This window comes from Lepisma saccharinum, chromosome 2 (genome assembly GCF_977018435.1).
Source record: "Lepisma saccharinum chromosome 2, izLepSacc3.1, whole genome shotgun sequence".
NCBI lineage: Eukaryota > Metazoa > Arthropoda > Insecta > Zygentoma > Lepismatidae > Lepisma > Lepisma saccharinum.
Window position 1 is genome coordinate 108496469 of NC_139230.1, and position 19043 is coordinate 108515511.

Sequence of the window (19043 nt, forward strand, 5' to 3'; positions counted from 1 at the left end):
GAAATTCCATGGAAAAGAAAAAAAAGGAGGGGGAGGATGCACTGCCATCAGAACTATCTCCTGCCAAACTTTATAACATCTTTACAGACTGAGAACATGTATAATGTGAGAAACAGGAGATACAGCAAATGTGACTTGCTACTTGAAAATAAATATGGAGAAACACCAAATTTACATTCTCTCATTTTACAGCAGGAGTTCAAAATGTTCCTAGTATTCCCCTCCAGATGGAGAATGAGACATATGACAGCACAAGCATTGCTGTTGTTGCAAAGCTTAGAATGACTGCTCGCAGTTGCAAAAGGTCTGGATAGATTTCAGCCTGCACTGTGTTCCATTTCAGTTAGATGTGAGTGTTGGTCATTTGGTACAATGTTGCAAATTGGGAAAATCTGCTTCAGGAACACTATTGGCACCACAGAAATGTTACAATTGATACTGTACTAAAGAACTCTACTGTTTGCAACTGGTTTTCAGTTTAAGAATAGACAAGAGATATTGGAGGATGCCCAGCACAGTGGGAGGCCTTCCACATCTAGAACTGGAGAAATTATTGAAAATATACGACAACTGATTCAATGCGATATAAGAATGATCACCGTCGAGTTGGAACAATAAGTTGGTAACTTTCATGCATTCATTCATATGGTTCTGTGTGATGCTGATGTCTGATTTGAAGTTGAGATTTGCCAGTGCAAAGTTTGTTCCAAGGCAGGGAGAATGGCTTCTGCATCACAATAATGCACTATGCCACATATTGTTTGTTGTGTGGAAAGTCTTTGCTGAAAAAAGAATTCCTGTCATCACCCAACTACCATATTCTCTGGACCTTGCTCCAAGTGGCTTTTGGTTGTTTCCTACTCTGAAAATGGGCCTCGAGGGGATGGGTTTCACAACCATGGAGGACATCAATCAAATGCAACAGCTCAACTCCAGAAAATTCTAAAAGAAATCTTCTACCAGTGCTTCCAACAATGGTAAGTATGCGTGTGTGTTCACAAGTGTCCTACTTTGAAGGTGATTAGTCAAGTTCTGCCACATGCCTTGCCTTACCATTCCAGTGCTACATCAAAATTCTGAATACAATTTGACTGCCCATTGTATATATTCCTGCATTATACATTCAAATTTCAAGGTCCCAACAGAGTTAAATGTTATGAATGTCATGATTTTACATTTTCCTGCATTTCTAGCATTTTCATGTTGGTCCCCTGAAAAAAAAAAATGAGATTACATTGCAGTAGCAGACTTTGGTTTAGAAATCCAACGGGATTCAATGGACAGAGCCAGTACTCTCAATAAATTAAATGAAAAGTTTTCTGGCTTGTCTTGGCCCTAAACGTGACCTTGCACAAGAGTACATTTATTTAATGTAAAATTGTTAATTGTGTTTTGGACCAGGATAGGAAGGTAGTTCTTTAATTTTCTATTTATTTTCAGTTTGAATTTTTCCACTGAATGCTGTGGGATTCATTTCATGTGTGTTCCCTTTCAACCTATGTATTGGATTTTTGCACTATTGCCTGTATATAGCTACTAAATTTGTAACTTAACATTTTTTTTCCTTCTCTAAATCCCATGGAGGGAATGGCAAGAGGTGACTGAATTAAAATTATGAATGAGGGTAAGGAGAGATGAAAAGATATTACAGATTTCCTTCATTGTTAAAGTTGTTCATCATGCCAAGGTAAACTTTTTAGAAGAGGGAAGTTTGATTACCATAGTCAGGTTGCAGCTATGTAAACATAGTTCTTGGACATGATCTGCATTACCACCTACACACAATTAGTAAAAGGAAGCAGATTTGAAAGATCTGGTACAAATGCCCAGAGTCTAACATTAAACATTTTCAATTCACATGACATATGGTGTACTGTGGTAAATATTTCATGAAGAATGATGAATTTAACGACTGTTAGATTTTGCCTTAGGAATGGGACTATTTTCATAACATTTATTCTATAATTAATTGTGTACATGAAGTCTTGACTTTCTATTTTAAAAAAATAATAAATAATTGATAGAAATATTAGGCAGGTAAAATTACTGTTAATCTTACCAATAAATCAATGTGATGTACCAATACGATGCCATTATCAGCCAATACATTATGTGTGGTTCCATGGAAAACTAACTCACCACTTTAAGGGCAACAAGCACATGCATGCATCAAACAAAAAAGGAAAAAATACTAAAATTTTAAAAGGAACCTGACATGATATATGTAAAAAGAAATATTTACACAAAATCTACTCAGGCAAGCTTACATTAATGGTTGGTTGTCCTCGAATATCATAAGTTTGAATTGATTCATTGGATGATATCACAGACAGTGTATGATCTCTTGTTGCAGCAGACTGTATTCTCCATCTGAATGAAAGTGATATGTAAAAATTAATTGTGGTATTATTTACACATGCAATATAAGACATGTCTTAAAAATTACAATTCAATAAACATAACCAGTAGCTAGAAAAATAAAGAAATTTGTACAGATACAAGCTATATACTTAACATGATAATAACCACTCATTGCAAAATTTAAAATTTCTCATGTTAACACTCATTACATCTATTCTTGGAATATATATTATGGGCATATTCCACTAAAATCACAAAAGGGTTGTTTGGGATATATCCGAATGACTTTCAAGGTGTACTGAACCCATGAAATGCCATGCTGCCACCACCAGTTGTGTTCTATCAGACTACCACCATTGTGGGCTATCACCCTACATCGGAGTTCGCATTGTATCAAACTATATTGGAGAATGGGCATGGGAATCCTATCCCATTGCTGTCTGCAGGCTTTCCAAAGACCAGGGAGTGTGTGTGGACGGCGATGTTTCAGATGTTGTTTCAAGAGCCCGACTGCACAGAAATCCACAGGACTAGCATCAGGCCTTTTTCACTGTTTCCTGTTTCCTTTTCTATCTCCTGATAAAAGCAGAAGGATGTTCAGGAGGTATGGCTTGAGGCCTTGTCTATATGAATGTGTACCTGTTGAGGGTCCTCTCCATACAAACAAGGGATGTCTGTATGGAGGATATGGGTCATAATGGATGACTGAAAGTAGGCAGCATTCACTTTCATGTTTCTGTCCACCTTATGTATCAGCAACTTCCCTGCATAACCGAATCATGAGACAACCAGGAAGCCCCTTGGAAAAGCATCCTGGCAGTAGGGAACAAAGTTGCTCCACCCCTTGCCATTAATGTTATGGTACGTAATCAGCTGAATGTGACCACTGCCAGTGAGGTAAATGTACAATTTGTCAATTGTAACAACAGTCCTCCATTTGGACCCTGTCTTTTATAGAGTTCTGTGCAGTCGATCCTGGTTTTGGAAATGTGGCATGGGAGAAGGTGGTGCATGCAGACCTTACGAAGGCATTGCAGCCAGAGATGGTTATGGATGGTCGTGTTTACAGTAGAAGGAGCCATATGCACCATTATGGCCATCTCACATTCAGTTGGTGGAGTTTCTTGCCATGCCATTTTCTGAATCACAACAGGTGATACTTTTATTGGTGTCCTCTTACGAGTGTCTTTTGTGGCGGGATGCTTACCAACCAGCCCTGTTGTGTGCACCGGGACACTATCTCTTTGACAGTGGTTTTCCTGATGGTCAAAGAATTCTTCCGACACTGTTTTATTTCGGTCATATGAGCAATGTGAATGAAAAAGTGCCTTGATGTACCGCTCCCAAAAATGGTTCACTTTTGGTGCTATGTGGCAGCTATGCACATGACACTCCGGCACCTGCAAGCTGCGATACACAACTGATAACAACAGCTGCACCATCATTCCAGCTCAATCCCACAGATGGCAGTGGCATCTCAAATTCATTCGGATATATCCGAAACAACATTCTGTAGTGCATTTATGTGAACTCCAGTTCTAATATTTATTGTAAAACATGAATGAAAACTTCCTAACCAGTAAGATATCATTGAACAATATTACATAAGTAGCCATGGAAAAGAATTTCTGTACTCTGATGTGTAATTCTCGTGTCCACGACTTGTTGCCCTGAGAATGTAACTACATTGTATTTCATGTTACATGTTACATATTGGGATTAGGTGGTAAAACATGAGCTATTTTCTATCTTTTTATTAAAATACTAGCTGATTGCCCAGGTATTTATTTTATCCCAATCTTCCATTAGACAGCAAAATAATGAATTCAAACTATATTGTAAAAAGAACTTGGAGCTGAACAGCATTGGGAGTGTCACTATTCATCTTAGCAGCCCCGAAAACTATAGATCCCACACTAATGTTGGTCGTTTTATATGCCACCAACTTCCCACCCTCACCCCTAGGGGTGCCAGGTGTGTCTTGGAGTTGAATGGAATTGGGAGTGTCACCATTCATCTTAGTGACCCCGAAAACTATGGCTTCCACACTAATATTGGTCATTTTCGATTATTTTTACATGTCACCCCATTCCCACCCCCACCCCTAGGGGTGCCAATGTGACTAATTTAATTTACAGGTAAATGTCATCCTGAATGTCACCAATTAGCTTAGCGACTCCGAACAGTATGGATTCCACACTAATATTGGTTGTTTTACATGTCACCCCCTCCCACCCCACCCCTAGGGGTGCCAGGGGTGTCTTGGAGTTGAATGGAATTAGGAGTGTCACTATTCATCTTAGCAACCCCAAAAACTATGAATTCCACACTAATATTGGTGGTTTTCGATTATTTTTACATTTCACCCCCTTCCCAACCCCCACTCCCCTAGGGGTGCCAATGTAACTAATTTAATTTACAGGTAAATGTCATCGTGAATGTCACCAATTAGCTTAGCGACTCTGAAAAGTATAGATTCGACACTAATGGTAGTTTTACATGTCACCCCCTTCCCACCCCCAGACCTAGCAGTGCGAGAGGTGTCTTGGAGTTGAATGGCATTGGGAGTGTCACTATTTATTTTAGCAACCCCGAAAACTATGGATCCCACACTAATATTGGTTGTTTTACACATCACCCCCTCCCACCCCACCCCTAGGGGTGTCTTGGAGTTGAATGGAATTAGTAGTGTCACTTTTCATCTTAGCGACCCCGAAAACTATGAATCCCACACTAATATTGGTTGTTTTAGATTATTTTTATATTTCACCCCTTCCCACCCCCACCCTTGGGGGTGCCAATGTAAATAATTTAATTTACATGTAAATGTCATCATGAATGTCACCAATTAGCTTAGCGATTCCGAAAAGTATGGATTCAATATTAATATCGGTTGTTTAACATGTCACCCACTTCCCACCCCCACACCTATGGGTGCCAGGGGTGTCTTCGAGTTGAACGGCATTAGGAGTATCACTATTCATCTTAGCGACCCCGAAAATGATGGAATCCACACTAATATCAGTCGATTTCGATTATTTTTACATGTCACAACCTTCCCACCCCTAGGGGTGCCAGGGGTGTCTTGGAGTTAAAGGGCATTCAGAGTGTCACTATTCATCTTAACGACCCCAAAAATTAAGGATTACACACTTATATCGGTTGATTTTTATTATTTTTACATGTCATTCCCTTCCCACCCTCACCCCTAGGGGTGCCAGGGGTGTCTTGGAGTTGAAGGACATTCAGAGTGTCACTATTCATCTTAACGACCCCGAAAACTATGGATTCCACATTAATATTGGTTGTTTTCAATTATTTTTACATGTCATCCACTTCCCACCCCAACCCCCGTGGGTGCCAGGGGTGTCTTACCTCCACAGTATTTATTTCCAGATTGTAAGTCATATGTGTACCAAGTTTGGTCATTGTGAATGTCACCAATTAGCTTAGAGACTCCGAAAACTATGGATACTAATCTAGGTCATTTTTCACATTTTATTTATCACCCCCTTTCACCCCCCATCCCAATAGGTGATGAACTTGGAGTTGAACGGCATTGGGAGTGATACTATTCATCTAAGCGACCCTGAAAACTATGGATTCCACACTAATATAGGTCGTTTTAGATGTCACCCCCTTCCCACCCCCACCTCTAGGGGTGCCAGAGGCGTCTTGGAGTTGAATGGCATTAAGAGTGTCACAATTCATCTTAGCGACTCTGAAAACTATGGACTTCACACTAATATCGGTTGTTTTACATATCACCCCCTTCTCAACCCAGACTCTAGGGGTGCCAGACTTGTTTTGGAGTTGAACACCATTAGGAGTGTCACTATTCATCTTAGCAACCCCGAAAACTATGGATTCCACACAAATATGTGGTTTTCGATTATTTTTACATGTCACCCCCTTCCCACCCCTAGGGGTGCCAGGGGTGTCTTACTCCCACAGTATGTCTTTCCAGATTGCAAATGATATGTGTACCAAGTTCAGTTGAAATCGGTCCAGGCATTTGAGAGCTATGCCGGTACAAACATACACACATACATACATCCATTTTTATATACAAGGGTTGGATAAAAAGTAATGGCAACACTGGTATAGTTGCTACTTGACTGTATTGGCAGAGGAGCACGTGTTACATTCCTTCAATGTAATCGCCCCCCCCCCCCCCCATCTCTACGACCTTCTGCCACACGTATGGAAGGCGTCGTACACCGTCAGCCCGTCCATCTCTGTCGATGTCCCGCAGTGACCGCCCTATAGCACGTATGATGGCTTCGCGCGTGTCGTAGTGCTTCCCGCCCAGTGGTTCCTTCATTTTAGCAAAAAGGTCGTAATCACACGGTCTCATACCGGTGAATATGGCGGATGTTCCAGTACCTCCCACTACCAGTTATGCAGGAGCGCCGTCACAGTGTTCGCAGTGTGACACTTTGCATTGTCAAGCAGGATGATGGGACACCGTGCCAGAATGTGCCGTCGCTTCCTTCTTAATGCGAGACAAAGGTGGTGTTGCAAGAAGGTGCAGTAGTAGGCTGCGTTGACCGTCTGCCTAAGAGATGTTGTTCTTCTTGCCTAAACATATTGTTAGGGCGCTTGCACTCTCATCCTCTGCTTCAGAGCACTGCTGTTTTTGACTGAATAACATACAATCGCACCCCACTCACTATACTTCCTCGTCTTTCATTCCTTTATCAACCACGAAACGGTTGTGGCACTGTGACTCGCCCCTTTCATGGGACAGCAGTGTTGCCATTACTTTTTATCCAACCCTTGTATATAGAAGATATGTCACAGTTTGTTAATGTGTTCCTGTTTCCTTTCATTTGGTGAGTAAGTAATTTTGTATCCTCATTTCATAAAAAAAAAAAAAAACTGCACTACTTACACATCTTTAATAGCGTTCACATTTTTGCTGACATTTCCCATTTTCTTGAAAAAAGGAATATATTTTCTGTTACTTCTTAAATATAAGGATTATCTTGCATGTTTCCTAGTTCCATGCTATGTTTCTTCTATGTTCATGATAGATGATTCTCATAAAATCAATTATCTGTAATATGTATGCCAGTTGGCCTAAATTCAGATTTGGTCCTTGCATGACACACTTCAATTTTGATGTAACTTCTACAGGTTGTGCATACGTATCTCACATGGAAACCTCCAAAGTTTCATATTCATAACTAGTTTGGTTAGGGCACCAGGGCTGCTTCTGTGAAGGTCACTTTTTCAATGCCATGGCAAATACGAATGTTGTGATAAATTCGCCTCACACTTTAGCATGCTGCAACTACTGAATAAATTGTCTTGAGAGGATGGCATTTCTCCAGTTCATGGGCCATGAACATGTCATAATGCTACTTAAATTGTGCCCTGCTTACTCTTCCCAAAATTTAGTTAATTAATTTGAACCTATTTTTAGAAGTCTGTATCTCAAAACCGACACTTCTAATTTGAATCATTGTCAGCATTGGAGAGAGCACATCTAAGTTGTCTAGAAACCTTGTGTTTCATTTTGGCATCTAGCTGCCATATTGAATTCAAAATAGTGGAATTTATATTTTTACATCACTTGTTTCTCGGCTGTTTATCAACTGATTTCAATTTTATTTTTTTAATTTGAATACTCTACACAAGATCTTCAATTGTTGTTCTTAGCATTTTTTCACCAAAATCAACAATACTGATAGGATTTTGAAAAATAAATTATGCAGAAAATTTTTAGTAATATGACCAATTTATGCTTTATGGGAGAAATTATCTTGTAATGCAGGGTCACCTGGTTTCTTAGATCAGGTAAATCTACGCTGAGAACAAGCCATTTATGGTGCAGGGTGCACAAAAAGTAGTGTCTTCTAATTCCGGATCTCAGCCATTTCACAATTATGAAATAAGCTGCTTCCAGTTTGTACCCAATGGATATGTCGACACACATAACAATGTGGGATTAAGACATATACTGCATGCCAGGGCTGCTCAAACTATGGCCCAAAGGCCATATCAGGCCCACCATTGCTTTTTATAGTACAGTTTGTAGTTTACCACATTTACATACGAAAAGGAGAGTCAAATGAAAACCTTATTTTTTTATCTTAAAATGTATTCAATATATCTGTGATGTGGTCTCCATGGCATTCAATACAAGTGTTTCAGCCCTTTGGAAGTGCATGGATACCCCTAGAAAAGAAGTATTTTGGCTGTGAGAATAGCCATTCGTTGATCGCCTGCTTCACTCTTCATTGAACTTAAAAGACTTGACTTCCAATGCCTCCTTGAGCAATCCAATGACATGAAAATCACTGGGTTAAGATCTGACAAATACAGATGATGCATAAGACACTCAAAAGACAGGTCTTGCATAGGCAGTACAACATTCTGCAACAAAACACCTGTACTCAGAAGTCCACGTCCTTTGGACATGATTGCAGGATGCAAATGGATCATGAGGAGATCTGCAAATGTTGCACTGGTGACTGTTTCCCATCCAGGTATGCAGAATTCCAAAACGATCCCTCATTCATTTTAACAGAGAATCAGCACAATCTTTTTAGTCAATGGTTATGTGTGGATTTTTTTAAAGTTTTGGTGAGGAGCTATCGCCATCACTTTCAACTGCAAACTGGCACAAAATTCCTTGCAGGTATCGACATCTCTTGATTCTGCAGTCAGTTGGCATGGCAACAACCTTGCAGAAACTTTATGGAACTGCAGAATGTCATGGACAATATGGCATGATGATCTGTGACTCATACCCTTATATCTATTTTATCCACTGGTACGTGCCGATATTCCTTCACCATGGCTTCAACTGCTGCAATGGCCTCTCGTGTCACTACTCAATGTGCCTGACCTGGTCCACGAAAGAGTGTGTCACAGAAGAAATGCCGTTTAGAAACTTCCTAGTCCACTTGGACATATGCTATAGTGACAAGCATGCATCATCACACTTCACTTTCATTCTTCGATGAGTTTTGAACCCTTCATTACTCAAAAAATGTATAACAGAAAGCTGTTCCTCCATGGTGCATGTTGCAAGTGGGGCTGCTATCTTTGCACTACTGCCATACCAGCATGTCTCATTCCAACATCATGTTGCCATCTGTTGGTCACTTCTCAAACCATGAGTATCACAGTTGCCAAGTTACAGGACAATCAAGTGCTATATGGAAATTTTAGCACACTTTTAAGATTTTTCATTTGACTCTCCTTGCATTTTAAAAAAAATAATGAAAGTGAAAAGTCTAAAACCTAGGATCAAAAATGATCTTGTTTGTTAATGTCACTTTTATACCTCTGGATGTTAATGGTGATTATGAAGAGAATGACAATCAGATGAAATAGATGAAACAACAAACACAATAAAACACATGATAAAAAAGGAAGAAATAACTTCGTTTTACTTAAAATACCAAGTCAGTCTGCTAGCCTTCTTACCTTGGAACAAATAGAAGTGGAGTAAGACAGTAATGAATAACTCTGGAGTGTTGTCTAAAGAGTTCCAATATATCTTCAGCTATTGGTATATTTGGTGTAGCTCCTCTGGTTTGCCACATAACACATAATTTCTTTTGGTGTTCTGAAAAAAAAAAACTTTTACTGAAAAAATGACACTGCTACATAGCCAAACCAAAAAAATAATATTCACAATATCTCACTAAAATGTTACATGCAACAATATGATCACTTTCATTTCATCATATTATGCTATTTATTAACTACATTATTTGACATAATTGCAACCTTCCTTTTGAGTCATTCCATGCCAAATCAACACAGATATGTGCAATTTCCAACCTGACAATCTCTGATTTTCATGAAATTTGGGGAGTTGAAATTATGCATGGAACTTAGTAACTATGAAAATTTTGAGTCTCGTGCATCTTGTAATTGTTAAATTATTCAAGGTCAAAGTTCATATAAAGCCTACCTATGAAAAAGGTAAAAGGTAAAGTGTTCCCCTGTGCATAGTACCACGCCATGAAGGCGTATAGGGGGTGTGGGGGTAACGCCCCACACTTTCTTGATCCGGTCGTGAGTGGGGGTGATGTGATCAGCATCACGCCCCTGACCGCCTTTACCCCCCAGGGTTTCCCCCAGGTACCCATGTTATTCGACGCTGGGTAGGCGCCGGGGCCGCTTCCACCGTTAGAAAAGTTCCCGGATTTGAACCGGCCGGGGATCGAACCCGGGACCTTGAGCATGGTAGTCAGACACGTTACCGACTGAGCCACCGCGGCCACCCTATGAATAATATAATTTTGTCATGTGACCTTGACCTTTGACCTTGAATATCTCAAAACATGTCGTCGCCAAAAATCGTGAAAAAAATATATTTGGTCTCTCATGCCATATTCTAAAACATACCAAAAAGTCATTCTGGGATTGCAATGGGATCAGAAGATACAAAATAATATGTGTAACTATGTGACTGATAAAAGCCTCATTACATGAACTATGACAAGTCAAAAGTCTCTAAACACCCCCTACAAAATGTAAAGGAGTTATCCTGGTCATGAAAGAAATAGGTTAGGCACAGGGAGATCCCTAGCTGTGTGTGTCAAGTGCAGGTCCGGAATATTGTTGACCGCCATATTGAATTCAACGCAAAAATTTCAAAGGAAAGGGGGTGATGTGATTTGTATCAAATCAGGCTAGAATTTCACGAGAAATGAAGCGGCGAAGGTTTTTCCAACATATCTTTAGCCATCAAAAAGTTTTACGCATATCTTTCACTTATGATATATGCATATTATAATGTTGTCAATGTTCCTGTGAGCACTCTCGTTGATGTCTCTCACACTCACATAGAACATTTGGCAATGTAGCAGGTGCAACATAATCGCAAGCAGCTACTATGCTTTCTCTCAGATGGTCAATATCATGGACTTTTAGTGCATGCACCACTCTCTTCAAATGTTTCTGAAGGTAAAAGTCCTCCTAACATGTTAGATCTGAGGAATGTGCAGCCCTTTTAATAGATGCCCATCTGGCCACCAATCTACCTACAAATTTACCATGAAGAAATTGCCACAATGTCCGCATAGTGTGGTCACACTCTGTCCTGTTTCAAAACTTTGGAAAAATGCCATATTCCATAAGAAAGGATGAAAAACCTGTTCACTTAACAAATCCAAGAAGCCCTCACCATTTAAGGTTCCGTTGTTGAATATGGACCAAACATTCTCGTTCTCAATACACTATACCACATCATTAGCTTACCAGCAACAACCATTCGGCTGGGATCTGTCTACTGTAGATTATCAAATCACACATATTGCATATTCTTTTTATTACAACTTCACCGTGAACATAAAAATTAGCCTCGTCACTGAAGAATTTTTCATTCCAAAGGAAGTGTCACGTAATTGTTTGAGATACTTTTCCCAATATTCTTCACTATTCAACTATTTTGTGAATGTCGCTGATTAAAATCATATGCAATGGTGCATATACTTCTTTCTCTCCCGAGATGTCAGTGTGATCTCGATGAGTTCCTAACACCTCAAAAAGGAGAAAATGGTTACAAGCATGCAGTAATAACTTTTTGCTGGTTAAATATACATTGGAAAAACCTTCGTAACTTCATTTCTCGTGAAATTCTAGCCTGATTTGATACGAATCACATCACCCCCTTTCCTTTGAAATTTTTGCATTGAATTCAATATGGTGGTCAACAATATTCCGGACCTGCACTTGTCACACACAGCTAGGGATCTCCCTAAGCCTAACCTATTTATTTCATGACCAGGATAACTCCTTTACAATTTGTAGGGGGTGTTAAGGGATTTTTGACTCGTCATAGTTCATGTAATGAGGCTTTCATCAGTCACATAGTTACACGTATTATTTTGTATCTTCTGATCCCATTGCAGTCCCAGAATGACTTTTTGGTATGTTTTAGAGTATGGCATGAGAGACCAAATATATTTTTTTTACGATTTTTGGCGATGACATGTTTTGAGATATTCAAGGTCAAAGGTCAAGGTCATGTGACAAAATTCTATTTCTATCCGAAGGTAGGCTTGTTATATATCACTGGAAAGCTTGTTCAATTCCCTGTACAATAAGCTTTATTTGAGCTTCCTAGGCGAAATAAGAGCTGAGTTGTGCACATTTAATATAGCTAAGTGGGCTCAAAAAGTGCAATTTATACGAACTTTGACCTTGAATAATTTAACAATTACAAGATGCACGAGACTCAAAATTTTCATAGTTACTAACTTGCATGCATATTTTAAACTCCCCAAATTTCATGAAAATCAGAGTTGGTCACGTTGTGGGCTGTGTTGATTTCATATGGAATGACTCTTTTGTAGAGCAAATGTAGCATCACTTGATGTAGAGCTCGTGCACGTTCGGAAGTTCTCTGGCGTTTCTAATGCGCAGCGTCGTTTCGAGTCTAACACTCTGCACGGAGGTTCCCGGGAGAGGGGAAGTGAGTGGGCGCGAATGTCAGAGCCAATCAGCACCAAGTGCCTCGGCACATGCGCGTACGATCATCAGCAGCTGTTCTGCTAGAATGCTTGTAACAGCAAGAGTTGGAGAGGGACAAAGTAGAATACTAGTAATACAGCAGTGCATTTAAAGATAACAAATCATTTGTAATCCAGTATGAGACGTATGCGAAAATGAATATCCTAACGAGAATAAGTAATTAGTAAAAGGTGGAAACTTACGTGGTGGAACTGGAACAGATGTGTGATTGCGACATTGCGGCTCTTTAATCCAATCTTTCGATGTCGCTTATGGAGGAATCTTCTGCTTCGGAGTCACTGGAACTATCACTGCATATTTCACTGTCACTACTGCTGCTGTTGCTGTTAACCCTGATAGTGAGGCGCTCTATTTCAGGCTCCAACAAACCTTCAGTTTTGATATAATATTGTTCGACATCTTGCACATGACGGCAGACATCACTCCATTCTTTCGCCCCAATCTCCGAAAATCTTCTTTTACAGGGCTCCCACACATCAATTAATTTGAAAGTGACATTGTGTTGTCCAACCCATTGTTTTACGTTGTCCCATATCTTCTCAATGCTGTTCAAATCTGGATGATAAGGTGGTAAACGTAGGACCGTGTGACCATATTCAGCTAGAATTTGATCTAAAACGAACTTTTTGGCTTTGCCCTTACGCAACTTTATGAGTTCGTAGAGTTCAGTTTTATACATACCATCACCGAAGGGAATATTGTTTTGTAACAACCAGTTTTGCATGTCTTGCTTCCTACTATTTGAGGTTGGGCATTTCTCGTACTGAACATTGTGGTAAGAAGCATTATCTATTACTAAAACAGAGGTAGGTGGCAAATTGGGTAGGAGCATTTCTTTAACCCAGCGAATGTAATTCTCAGAATTCATTTCTCTGTGGTAATCTCCGGTTGCTTGATTCGATTTGAAAATCAACAACGCGTTGGGAATGAAACCTTTTTCACTGCCGGCATGTATGATAATGAGACGCTGTCCCTTTGAAATAGGCACTTTCATACCTTTTACACTATCATCGCACCATGCTTTGGGATTTGTGTGCGAACTATGTATGTACGTTTCATCACTGTATATTATCGGTTGCCCTTCCTGACGAAATCTGGTAATGGCTCTCAAGTAAGCTATACGTGTATTGCGTATGTCACTTCTTTCAATGAGCAGGCGTCTGTTGCTTTGAACCTTTTTCCAGCAAAACCCCAGTTTTCGAAATATTTTTCTTAAGCTAGATGATTGACCTTCATATCCAATATCTTGGCGCAATTTCAGCAACACGGACTTCAAGGTAGGAATTCTCTTTTCCTGAATATAAAATTCATTAATTGTTCTTCGCACTACACAGAGATCAAATTCGTCCAAATTTGTGCACCATCGCGGTCGGTTCTGATTTCTGCGCGGTGTATCATAACTGGTTGATGTGCCTTCTTCCACCTTTTCCATTTCTTTTTTTACAGATTTTATAATTTTCAAAGACACACCGGTAGCAGCAGAAACACGTTCATATACTTTCTTTAGTGGAATGGTACATCCATTTTCATTGGCTTCCCTTTGCATGAATTGCAGCACATTTGCCACAACTTCCCGTGTTTGCCCACGAATCGTCCTGCGGAAAACCTTAGAATGAACGGGAGGCATGTTTCCCTTGAAACGAACGAAGAAACGAATGTGAAATTAACAGCACCCGCGTGAAGATAAACAACCGATTTCCAACTTGTTTCTGCCTGGCCGCCCACGACAACAATATTCTGACTCATGCTTTTCTCCTCTCCCCTCCCCTACCTCGCACCAGCTCGAACCTTTGCTGAGGCTCGTTGACCAGCTTTCATCCATACGCCAGAGAACTTCCGAAAGTGCGCGAGCTCTAATAAAATAATGAACAATAAAATAACAATAAAAAGTTAAATGGCAGGAACATTTAAAGTAAGACAAAAATCGTTGTCCTCATGAAGTCGTAGTCCACAAAAGGGATTTGTGAACAAGAAAAATAAGAAAACCAAGAAGGACTTTTAGGCACCATTAGAAATTAATATGGATATAAGGTAAATGCACCAGTGTTCGACCGCTTAGTGACAAAAATCACAGTTTTTATTTTGAACGTTGTACATTTAAATTACCTTGCTGAAAAGTAAAATTCCATCATAGAAATCAAACCTTCATGTAACATTTCAAAGAATATATCTCTTGTTTCATTGCAAATTGTGACCATAACCTTTGTTTTTCTAACATGCAGAAAATGTAATGCACATATTGGACAGCAACTGATGCCTGTTCCTTCCTCACATCATCTTTTGTTTCATCTGCCAGCAATGTAAATTATTGCACCTTCTCCACTTCCTGGCTTATTTTATTGAGAATAAGTGTGAAGATTACTCAGATTCTTGTGAATTCAACTGTGAATATACTTTCAAGTTCAATACATTTCCTTATAATATTGTTGTACTTTGGAATTAACCTCAAAAGTTTCAAGAAATTTCCTCTGTTAAGGTTTTCCTCAGTCTCATCATTGCATGAAAAAGCCAGCCCCTGAATAGCAAGATACCATATTGCATGCACAACAACTGATATGTAGTGCTGGTTTTCCTAAACCACCTTTGAATGTACTTCATTGATTAGCATTGTCATATACATTATAATTTTCCATGCTGCAGATGATGTTTTGTGGTACCCAGAATTTTCATCTCATTTGCATTTAATGTTTCTTCCAGTTCATAAAACTGGTTTAAACTTAGGTTAATTATGACAAGTACAGGACATAAATGAAAGGAAAATCATCTATGCCAAGGTCGTGCTGGAATCTTGAAAGAGAGTCACACATGCTGGCCCCCATGGCAGAGTGGTTAGCACAGCATGCTACGATGCCACAGGTCCTGGGTTCAAATCCCAGCCTGGGTATGGGTGTTTGTGAGTGACCGTTTATCAATTTCATAGTATCGTCAATCATCCTCATCTTTGTGATTAGCCAAAAGTGACAGAAAAGGGAAGTAAAATAAATCAATCAATCCTGGCCTGGGCATGCATGTTCTATCCTGTCCTGGGCATGCATGTTCTATGTGAGTGTCCCTTCATTAATTTCTTCACATCACCATTCATCCTCATCATCACAATTAGCCAAATGTGGCAGAAAAGTGACGCTAAATAACAAAATATGTCCGTAAAGTCATGGTGTTGTTTCTGAGTCCTATAATATCTAATGAAACAAAAATAAAGGATGAATATTACACTGCATTGAAGAGTAACTCAAAGAGTTTTGGAAGTGTAGAGAAGTGAAGACTTATGATGCGTGTGCAGGTAATCACGTGACGGTGAAGCAAATCATGCCATTCTGTCAGTCAAGATGTGGACGGTGCAGAGGAAAGTTCACTGTGTCCTTTGGCTTGTGAAATTTGAATCTGTGATGCGTGTTCATCGTAAATAGTCACCACATGAAAATAACATTCACTGGTGGGATTGCCAGGTTAAGGAAACAGGCAGTTTATTGGCTGCAAAATGTTCTGGGAGGCCATTGGTTAGTGATGAGTCTGTTGAAGCTGTACAAGAGAGCTACCAAAGGAGCCCCAAGAAATCAGTGCATGTCTGTGCTCGAAATCTAGGTCTGAAGAAGACAACAGTTCACAAAGTTTTGAAGAAACGTCTCCATTTTATGGGTTACAAACTGCAGTTGTTACATGCAATCCACCCAACCGATAAACCCAAATGATTTGATTTTGCTGAGCAGATGCTTGGTGAAATGGACAATGATGATCTGTTTTTACAGAAGATCGTGTTTAGTGATGAGACAACATTCCATGTGTGTGGTCATGTTCATCGACATCACATCAGAATATGGAGTAATGAACAACCTCATGCCTACACGGAGCATGAACGTAACAGTCCTAAGGTGAATGTCTGGTGTGTCCTCACACATGATAAAGTTACAGGCCCATTTTTCTTTGCAGAGTCTAAAGTGACATCAAATAACTACCTTGACATGTTGGAATCGTATGCAGTGCCACAAATTCAAGATGAAGGTGAAGATGTCATCTTTCAACAAGATGGTGCTCCTCCACACTATGGCAAAATTTTTCACGAGTTTCTGGATAAGACATTTCCACAGCGGTGGATAGGAAGGGGTTAACGGAAGGCATGGCCACCACAATTGCCGGACCTGACGCCTTTAGATTTTTATTTCTGGGGCTACATCAAACAATGTGTACATCGTGATCATGTCAAAGACATTCATCATTGAAAGAGAGAATCAGAGAAGCTGTCCAGTCTGTTACACCTGATGTTCTGAGTCGTATGTAGCAAGAATTGGAATATCGATTAGATGTGTGTAGGGCAACAAACGGAAGTCATATCAAACTGCACTAAACATGTAAGGAAACTCTTTCAGTTTTCTTCACTACAGTGTAATAATCATCCTTCCTTTAGATATTATAGAACTCTGAAGCCCCACCATGATTTTACGGACATACTGTATTATCCCATCTAGAGTGGAAGCTAGTTTTTGTGTGATAACCACAGGCATAGTTGAATTTGTGAACCTTTTCTCTCTTTTCTGTGCTTTGTAATTCTGTAATAACAGAATAGCCTTGATAATGAACATACTCTTCACTATCGCTACTATCTTCAACAGTTTCGTCGCTAGTTACATTGTCTGCTGAATTATTTTCCAACATAACACACGTACTCACACTAGTATTAGCTCTGGTGGATGTCCGCTTCTCTTCTCATTTGATTCTTAGCTTCTCTGCCTTCCTCCTCTTTTCCCTCTCAGTTCTTTTTTTTAGTAAAGGTTCTGTCTACTTCCATCGTACAGCCCTGTCAACCTTTTTCACGTTGTCTAATAAGGAATTCTCTATCCTCATTGATTTTAATCATGCTCATGGCATCAGTATGAGCAATATTGAACAAGTCATCTAATTTATCAATGAATGCTGTTTCATCAGAACACCGAGTTTCACACATTGGTTTCCTACATTCCTTTTGTCGACTCCACGTATCAAAAATTTTTCCAGTTTACATTGGTGTGTTGTTTATCACAAGTGGGAATGAGGGCCTTTGACCAAAATAATGCAACTTCTCTTATCACAGAGTAAAAAATTTACTTAGAACTTGCCGATTAGATGAGAGTTTATTCCCATTAATTTCCCTCTCTTGTGTCGTTACTAACAGGTAAATTGTCGTAATGCGTCTTGTTGGTATAATGCGTGTGGGAGCTGTCATCTTCAAACACAATATGAAAACACTAAAATTACAAATAACATAATATATATGTCAGACAAACATACACATAAAAACAATAGAGCACAGCTCACCACTGTGCAGTTGCCTGTTCTATGCAGGAAAGATTGGAAAAACCTGCCTGCACCTTGCAGTGCACGGCACATGGAACTATGTGGTGAGCGCCACCTCGCGATTGCACGCATGATACTGAGAAAGCCAGGACAAGTGGGAAAATCTTAATTCCTTAACTGACCGTACAACCTTTAACATTATACCCTTTTGAATTTATTAATATCTAGGGTAATGACATTATAGATTAGGTAATACATTATCCACTATCATTCATCTGTCCATTCTGCTAATTTGCAATAGAAATTCGATGGTGTTGCAAGACCCCTAAATATTATTCAATTCAGCTGAAATTCTGAATAAATAATGTTTATGTATATTGTCAAAAAATGAAAGGGTGAGAAGAAAGAAATTCAAAAATTCATTTGTTTGAAGCACCCTATCTATGTACATGCACTGTACACTTTTCTCTGCAGACCATGTACAGCTCCTGTTTCTAACATTGTATTATACAGTGCAAAACAGTGGGCCAATTTCAGTCCTTTATAGGCACCTGTCTGACATTTGACTGTAACATGTCTGTTTTTCCCCTATGGTAGGCCATTTTATGTATATATACACTAAAATATACAGGGTGTCATTTTAATGGCACCCACGGACCATGGAAATGTATAGAGGACATCAAAACAAACAATTTTTTTAGTAACATTTTTCTCGTTCCTCGTGCATCGTTTCGGTGCTACAGTCGTTCAAAAAAGCCCGTTTTGCCGCCTGAATGCTTGATTTAATCAATCTAATAATATCTGGACATGGACACAAATTATGGACTTCTAAATTATGTAACCTTTTCCACTCTCCTGTCTCCTCATCCGTTTTAGGACCAAATATTTTCCTAAGGATCTTATTTTCAAATACT

The 19043-nt window shown here is 39.4% G+C and overlaps 1 protein-coding gene across 1 annotated transcript in view; it reads right to left on the reverse strand.

Annotated features, from left to right (window-relative positions):
• LOC145984107 (KICSTOR complex protein SZT2-like) overlaps positions 1 to 19043 on the reverse strand; it is a 324200-nt gene that overhangs the window by 145960 nt on the left and 159197 nt on the right. The window contains exons 15-16 of the mRNA XM_083117530.1: positions 9802 to 9943; positions 2268 to 2370 (exon numbers count right to left, since the gene is read on the reverse strand). Of these exons, the coding sequence (XP_082973656.1) occupies positions 2268 to 2370; positions 9802 to 9943 (245 nt within the window). The remainder of the gene's footprint in view (positions 1 to 2267; positions 2371 to 9801; positions 9944 to 19043) is intronic.